The sequence below is a fragment of the Anolis sagrei genome, chromosome X (assembly GCF_037176765.1).
Source record: "Anolis sagrei isolate rAnoSag1 chromosome X, rAnoSag1.mat, whole genome shotgun sequence".
Taxonomy (NCBI): domain Eukaryota; kingdom Metazoa; phylum Chordata; class Lepidosauria; order Squamata; family Dactyloidae; genus Anolis; species Anolis sagrei.
In genome coordinates this window covers 15,052,536-15,061,307 of record NC_090034.1, presented here as the reverse complement: position 1 = coordinate 15,061,307, position 8,772 = coordinate 15,052,536, and the positions used below count along the sequence as shown (strand labels likewise).

At 43.8% G+C, this 8,772-nt stretch overlaps 1 protein-coding gene across 1 annotated transcript; it reads left to right on the top strand.

Moving 5' to 3' along the window:
- The first annotated feature begins 339 nt into the window (after positions 1–339).
- On the top strand, positions 340–8,537 carry LOC137098015 (class A basic helix-loop-helix protein 15-like). The gene is made up of 2 exons (XM_067473696.1): positions 340–484; positions 5,508–8,537. The coding sequence occupies exon 2, from the start codon at positions 5,585–5,587 to the stop codon at positions 6,107–6,109; it is 525 nt and encodes a 174-aa protein (XP_067329797.1). The 5' UTR covers positions 340–484; positions 5,508–5,584; the 3' UTR covers positions 6,110–8,537.
- Positions 8,538–8,772: the final 235 nt, after the last annotated feature.

The following is an 8,772-nucleotide window of genomic DNA, read 5'->3' as shown; positions in this document are numbered from 1 at the left end:
AGGCTTTTAAACAGAGGGTGGTTGGTTATTAGTCAAGGGTGCTTTGATTGTACTTTTCCTACATGGGAGGGGGTTGGACTAGATGGCCCATGTGGTCTCTTCCCTCTATGCTTCTATGCCTCCCTCCCTTGTGCAGGGCAAATGCCAGGATCTGTGAGAGACCTGTTGATGCTGTAGATAACTGTGGAACCACATGGCACAGCAGGACTTTTTGTCATAATATTGCAACCGCTGCACACACACACACACACACACATATCCATTTGGTTTTATTTACAGAAGCCTCTGCCAAGCCAAACTCCACCCTTCTCACCTGTTAGTGCATTAAAGTGACGTGTCCTAGCCTGAGCCTGCAGTCGCCTGGAGAAGCATTGCTTGAAGTTCTGGAGGCCACTTCCTTTCTTGCCACTGGGCCAGTTCTGATTTGGGGTGCAGGCCGGCCTGGGATGGCTAAGGATGCTGCTGGCACACGTTCCATGGCTAGGTAGGCATTAGCTTAATTTTATGGCATTCAATTGGAAAGCATGCGGGTGGGTGAAAGTCATTCATGTTGGGACGTATGATCTGAACATTTTCCCCATGCATCTATCTATGCACAGCAGAGGGTTGGACAGGGTGGCCCTTGTGGTCTCTTTCAACTTTGTAATTCTATTACAACTACTACTACTTTTTTTTGTCATGTCAGGAGTGACTTGAAAAACTGCAAGTCGCTTCTGGTGTGAAATAATTGGTCGTCTGCAAGGACATTGCCCAGGGGATGCCCGGATGTTTTGATGTTTTATCATCCTTGTGGGAGGCTTCTCTCATGTCCTCGCAATGGGGAGCTGGAGCTGATAGAGGGAGCTCATCTGCACTCTCCCCGGATTCGGACCTGCAACCTTCTGGTCTTCAGTCCTGGTGGCACAGGGGTTTAACCCACTGTGCCACCGGGGGCTCCACTGCTACTACTACGACGACTACTATTCTGCTTTATTCCCTTAAACGAGCCAGTCCTCCGTATCCATTTAGATTTCCTCTCTCAGATAAAAGATACTGGCATTGACCAGGTAGTTTTGCCCACTTTGAAGATTTTCCAAACTATGGCTTGCTCAGAAATAGAGAATCCCTATCCATCAATAGTATCTTTCTTGTAGTAGAGCATGAACTCCATATCTGAGGGATATTGTTCCTGAACTTATAGTGGATACAGAAGAATGTGGATAATAGTGAACACTATTGATGTCAATACTTCTAACATAGAGTCGCCTTAGAGGAGGTATCCTTTCTAGGATTTTGCTAGACCCCCAAAGAGTGAAAGCGTGCCATAGAATCATCTGGAGCATCTAGAACATTCCCAGACCTCACAACCTCTGAGGATGCCTGCCACAGATGCAGGCAAAACGTCAGGAGGGAATGCTTCTGAAACATGGCCATACAGCCTGAAAAACCTACAACAACCCAGTGATTCCGGCCATGAAAGCCTTTGACAACACAATTCCCAGAGAGGACATATTTTAGGGAGGAAATTAGGTGAAACCGTGAGTCCCAATCTTGCAGACACCAGGATTGCACTGTATTATACAGGTCACTTTGAATAGGCTTGCTTGGAGCACCATGGGCTGCTATAGCCATGATGGCTCTAATACTGCACATTAAATTTCATATTTATTCCAACCAACTCCTTTTACTGACTTTTTTTTTTTTGGTCGTGTCAGGAGCGACTTGGGAAACTGCAAGTCACTTCTGGTGTGAGAGAATTGGCCGTCTGCAAAGACGTTGCCCAGGGGACGCCCGGATGTTCTGATGTTTTACCATCCTTGTGGGAGGCTTCTCTCATGTCCCCACATGAGGAGCTGGAGCTGATAGAGGGAGCTCATCCGCGCTCTTCCCGGCTTCGAACCTGCAACCTGTTGGTCTTCAATCCTGCTGGCTCAGGGGTTTAACCCACTGTGCCATCAGGAGCTCAATATTGGCTCAATATAGAAATGCAGTAACAACTAACAACTTGTAACTTAATGGCTTGATTTTTTTTCTGGCACAAGGGAAATACAAGTAATGTACAGATATGTATACATAAAGAAACCATGTATGTATATATGCAACTCTTTACAATTCCTCAAAAGAGATGCCACAAAGTAATCATTCCTTCGATGCTTAGTAGGCTCTATGTAACAGTTGAAAGAATTATTACTTTGTGGCATCTCTTTTGAGGAATTGTGAAGGGTTGCATATATACATAAGGGAAATACGAACATCCTTTCCCGTCTCAACTTGGAAATAGCTTAGCGCAGTTCTTTGCTTCTTATTTGGCATTCAAAATCTTAAATTATCATCCTCATCTACCTCTCGTGGTCCTTGAAATCACCATGAAAGCAAGAGAAGCCAATCAACTTTGTGCCAAAGAGGCAAGACACTCTGTGAATCTGGATCTACACTGTCATAAAATCCAGATTACCTGCTTTGATCTGGATTATATGGCAGTATAGACTCATATAATCCAGTTCAAATCAGATAATGTGAATTATCTCATTTGGCAAATCTGGATTATATGGCAATGTAGATCCATCCTGAAGTTCCCTTTGTAGTGTTGCAAGCTGCAACAATGGAAACGTCATGTTATCTTTTGTCTGCATAACAGAGCAGAATCCAGACTAAATGCAATGTTACACCGATGTAACTTCATGTACAAGGAGGAGAAGGACAATGGCTGATTAGATATCCAAGCAAACAAACAAAACAATTGTGTGTGTGTGTGTGTGTGTGTGTGTGTGTAGGACAGGGCATTCCATAGCCGAGGGGCCACCACTGAGAAGGCCGTCTCTCGTCCCCACCAGCCGTACTTGAGACGAAGACGGGATGGAGAGCAGGGCCTCCCCAGATTATCTTAAAGTCCTAGGAGAGTCATAAGGGGAGATGAGTTCGGACAGGTAAGTTGGGCCAAAACCATTTAGGCTAAAGCCAGCACTTTGAATTGTGCCCGGTAGCAAAATGGCAGCCAGTGGAGCTGGCGTAACAGAGGAGTTGTATGCTCCCTGAGTGCCGCTTCTGTTAGCAATCTGGCTGCCATCCGTTGGACCAATTGACACTTCTGGACAGTCTTCAAAGGCAACCCCACGTAGAGTGCGTTGCCGTAGTCTATACGGGATGTAACCAGAGCATGGACTACCGTGGCCATATATATGGTGTGTGTGTATATGTGTGTGTTTGTGTGTATAGATAGATAGATAGATAGATAGATAGATAGATAGATAGATGGTATATATCTATCTACAGTATATATATCTATATAAATAAAAATGTAATGTTAGTTTGTGGGATTAAAATAACACAAAAACCACTGGACGAATTGACACCAAATTTGGACACAATACACCTATCAGACCAACGAGTGACCATCACTCATAAAAACACTAAAAAAGACACAGCGAAAGAGACTTCAAAAGCCTAAAAATAAAAAATAGAGTGCATGCACAAAACCATACACACACATATATACACGCAAACACACATATATACACATATATACACACAAAACATATACACAGGCTGGACCACAGCAACGCATGACAGGGGACGGCTAGTGTATGTGTGTGTGTATATATATATTTGTTTAAGTGGCTGAGGGGGAAAGGAAGGGGCCTGAGGCTGTTAGGAATTGTGGGAGTTGAAGTCCAAAACACCTGGAGGACCAAAGTTTGTCCATGCCTGTACTAAGCTGTATATAAAAATGAGTCTCTTTTATGGAGGGAAAAATAAACATAAATAAACATAAACATAACAACAGTAATAATAATTGAATTCGTTACTTGGGTGCTATCTCCAAGATACCTTGTTATGAAATTTGGGTATTCAAAAATCCAAAACACTCCTGGCCCCAAGCATTTCAGATAAGGAATATCCAACCTGTACCGTTAAAACATGCAAAGGACCAACACTGAAATGGAACTCAACCTTTGTTAACATTTCATAACAATTTGGAATTATTGAGCACAGTGGAGGATAGAAAGATATAATCAAAAATCATGTGGACTAAGAGCAAAAAAGAAATGTCTAATGTAAATGTTTATAGGCTTCAGATCCCTTTTTCAGAGGGATCCGTTATATCTTGACCAGTTATTTCTAACTTAGGAGCCCCCGGTGGCACAATGGGTTAAACCCTTGTGTCTGCAGGACTGAAGACTGACAGGTCAAAGGTTCGAATCCGGGGAGATTGCAGATGAGCTCCCTCTGTTAGCTCCAGCTCCCCGTGCGAGGACATGGGAGAAGCCTCCCACAAGGATGGTAAAACATCAAAACATCCTGGCATCCCCTGGGTGACATCCTTACAGACGGCCAATTCTCTCACACCAGAAGCGACTTGTAGTTTCTCAAGTCACTCCTAACATGAAAAAAAACTTTAACAAACAGAAACAGTTTGTTAAAGTTGTTTATGACAGGCATGTGTGTCAGGTTTGATCTGTATCCATTGCCCGTAAGGTTCACAGTGCTCCCTGGATGTTGGTGGACTTTAACTCCCATCATCCTCTGTCATTGTTCCCCAGACCCTGCCAGTATTTAAAGCTGGTTATTAATGGTCTGTGTAGCAGGTTCGGTCCAGATCCACAGTCGGAGGGACTCACAGTGCTCTCTGGAAGTGAGAGCTGTCTTGGAAATCACCCATATACATATACACAAACACACTTTCACTTTCATTATATACTGACTTAGGTAACCTGCAAGGCCTGGGTTAGGTATTTGGCAATTTATAATGCTATTTATTTGAAAAAGTTGTTTTTGGGCTTCATGAATGGTATAATTAAGAAAATACATAAGGATGTGGACTACAACTCACATACCAGTACTTAAAGTTGGTCATGTTGGGTATGTGTGTCAAGTTTGGTTGAGATCCATCAATGGTACTGTCTGGATGTAGGTTGAACTACAACTCTCATCATACTGGTTCAGTCCTCCCCAAACCCCTCTAACATAGTCTATTGGTCATTGGGAGGCGGGGTCTGTGTGCCAAGTTTGGTCCAGATTCATCATCGGTGGGGGTCTCAGGGCTTTTTGGAAGTGGGAGCCAATAGGAAATTGCCCACAAACATGCACCGCCACAGACGCACATAAATTCACTATTATTAGATATAGATAAGCCTTTGGTGCAAAAAAAAAAAAAAGAGAGAGCTAAGAATAAGATTTTATATGGAATCTGCATCCCCTACATTATTATAATTTGCCAGAAATGTCTGGAAATTGGCACTCCCGACACAAAAATAAATCTAACTTGACTCAATGGGATTCACTTGGTATGTCATGCTGAAAGAGATACTGTAGGCGGGGAGGTAATTCTGGGCTTTCTATAATGAGACTGAAAATGAGGTCCTTACACCTTTGACCTGAAATGGTACAGCCCTCTCTATCCCTATGTAGGACTCGTCCATATTCATTTCCCCACCTGCAGAAGCTAGGCTTAAAGTGAGTTGACCCCTGATCTTGATGAACTGCTGGTTTTCTTGGCAACCCACTTGGTGTCCTCTTTCTCAAAACAGCCCATTGGTTGATGCAGGAACCTTCTTCGGGTAGGAGATCCACCAAGTGAGATCCTGTGTCTTCAATTCCGTCAACAATGAAGGCCAAAAGCAAAGGGGCCAAATCCCGACACGTTGCCAAGGAGGACACTTTGCACCAAGAAATGACCCAGAGGAAGGAGGAACCTCTCAAGTGTTCGCGGCGCAAAGAGAAACGCAACGAGGAGAGCCAGAAGGCCACCACCAGATCTGCCAAAGAGCTCCCTTGGAGCAGTAAAGACCGGCGCCTGCGGAGGCTGGAGAGCAACGAGCGCGAGAGGCAGCGCATGCACAAGCTCAACAACGCCTTCCAGGCCTTGCGGGAGGTCATCCCTCACGTCCGGGCAGAGAACAAGCTCTCCAAAATTGAGACACTCACCTTGGCAAAGAACTATATTAAGTCGCTCACCTCGACAGTTCTCAGGATGTCCAGCGGGCACCTCCCTGCCGTTGAAGCCCCTGCTTCTGGTGGCAAATCCAAACTATACGAACACTATCAGCAGCAGTGTGAGGACGAGGAGGAACCCAAGGACCAGCTTCAGAAATACTCCACCCAGATCCACAGCTTCAGACAAGGCAGCTGAAGTTAGCGGCTGGCCCTTGGGGCTTAGAAAGTATCACCCATAGAATGTGACTTCTCAAGGCGCCTTCCCCACCACAGGATTCAAGGAGGTCCTTGTTAAATGCTCTTTGTTTGTTTGTGTCAGTTTTCTGATGAGAATTCAAAAGTTGGTAAGGTAAAGGTTTTTCCCTGACACTAAGTCCAGTAGTGTCCGACTCTGAGGGGTGGGGCTCATCTCCATTTCTAAGCCGAAGAGCCAGCGTTGCCCATAAACACCTCCAAGGTCATGTGGCTGGTATGACTGCATGGAGCGCCGTTACCTTCCTGCTGGAGTGGTACCTATTGACCTACTCACATTTGCATGTTTTTGAACTGCTGTTTTGGCAGAAGCTGGGGCTGACAGCGGGAGCTCACGCCGTTCCCCGGATTTGAACCTGCGACCTTCCAGTTAGCAAGTTCAGTAGCTCAGCGGTTTAACCCGCTGCACCACTGGAAGTTCCTGTGGTACTGTATATGTAATATACAATGGGGAGCAAAATGAACTGATAGGAGCCTGCCAGTTAGCAATCACATTGCCTATTTTTTATTTTTCCATTTTTCTTCCTGACTGAAACTTAACTTTCTGTGGTTCTTGTGAATACTCAATCCCCATTGTGCCATTTTCCCAGAATTGCTGCTGCGGTCTTTCAGTCAACAAGCTCAGCAGCTCAAAGGTTTAACCCACTGCACCACCAGGGGTTTGTGTGTGTATGTGTGTGTGTGTCTATACATATATATATATATATATACACACACACATACATATATACACACACATGCACATGCGGTTCCCAAGTGACAAACATCTGACATTTACGCCCCATCCACACAGCTGAATAAAATCCCACCTTTTCTGCTTTGAATTGGGATAAATGGCAGTGTAGATTTAGATAACACAGTTCAAAGTGGTTATGGTGGGTTATTCTGCCTTGATATCCTGAGTTATATGGCTGTGTGGAAGAGCCCTTAGTTAAGAACCGGGCTGAAACAACAGAAAGCAAGAAATCTGTCCCTTGGAAGGGGAATCCACTCCTGGAAGAGTTGTCATGGGGAAAAAGGGGTCTCCACTGAAGCTTTATCTCCAATCCTTGTTTCCACAACAACCCACATCTTTCAGAATCCAATTCTCACAGGGACAGAAAGTGAACAGGGGCATAGACAGCACCGCAAACACCATAGGGGTGTCAACCCTTCCCTATGCAATCCAAAGCTTTAAATATTTTGACTTTAAAAATGTACTTGTTCCAACTTATATACAAATTCAAATTCAGAACAGAACCTATCTTGTTCATAACATGGGGACTACCTGTAAACACACACACACACATACAGTATACTCATACTAAGATAGTTACACTGGATCCAACTGAATTGAAGAGAGGTATTGACAAGCTGGAATGTGTCCAGAGGAGAGCGACTAAAATGATCAAGGGTCTGGAGAACAAGCCCTATGAGGAGTGGCTTAAAGAGCTGGGCATGTTTAGTCTGAAGAAGAGAAGGCTGAGAGGAGGCATGATAGCCATGTATAAATATGTCAAGAGGAAATCATAGGGAGGAGGGAGCAAACTTGTTTTCTGCTGCCCTGGAGACTAGGACGCAATGGAACAATGGCTTCAAACTACAAGAAAGGAGATTCCATCTGAACATGAGGAAGAACTTCCTGACTGTGAGAGCCGTTCAGCAGTGGAACTCTCTGCCCTGGAGTGTGGTGGAGGCTCCTTCTTTGGAAGCTTTTAAACAGAGGCTGGATGGCCATCTGTCGGGGATGTTTTGAATGTGATTTTCCTGCTTCTTGGCAGGGGGTTGGACTGGATGGCTCATGAGGTCTCTTCCAACTCTGTGATCCTGCAATGGTACACCTGATGTCAACAAAGGAAATGGGGACCTTAAGCTCAACTGCTTGACTGTCTGCTTTTCTATTGACTTTGTGCCCTAGCAGGACTCCAGCCCTTATGCCCAGATTTGTGCCTATCTGTACAAATGCATATGTGCAACTCATTGTGTTCTTTGTATTAATTTGGAAATGGCCACCAAAGTTTGGCGTAAGACAGCATTGTGTAATACACAAACACAGGTATTGTTCCTGGCTTTATCACTAGGCTATTAATTCCTATGTATGTACCCTGAAGCCAAATATGTGATCTTGGAAAGGATTTTTAGTATTTATCTATGAACGGCACCTAATAGAATGAAGCCTGTTTAGGTGCTGTCTTTTTACAAACTGTACATAATACTATTGCATTGTTTTTGCAACTGATAAAAATAAGAGATGTTAGTGTATATTTAATTCTCTTTGATTGAAAGGAGGACATGATTAAGTCAAAGTGATTCTGAGCCAATGTGAAGCTCTTCCGGGGAAAATATATGACAGTACTGTGACAGGCAATAAAAGAATTAAAGGAAATATTAAAAGCAAAGAGACTAAGTTTCCATATTGTCTATTCATGTGGTCCAGTTTCTTGAGTTCATTGTCAAAGACAAGTTCAAACTCTAAACTAAACAAGTTTTGTTAATGCAGCTGGTTTATATGGAGCGCCCTTTCCAAAAGAGGCCAGGGAGAAGAATATATTTAAGGAGAGTGTACTTAATAGTTCCTTCACTGGATTAAAAAAAAGAACTTTTATATAAATCAGCATTTGTCAACTT

Coding starts and splice junctions, on each gene's coding strand:
- LOC137098015 (XM_067473696.1), top strand. CDS start 5,585: ATGAAGGCCAAAAGCAAAGGGGCCAAATCCCGACACGTTGCCAAGGAG.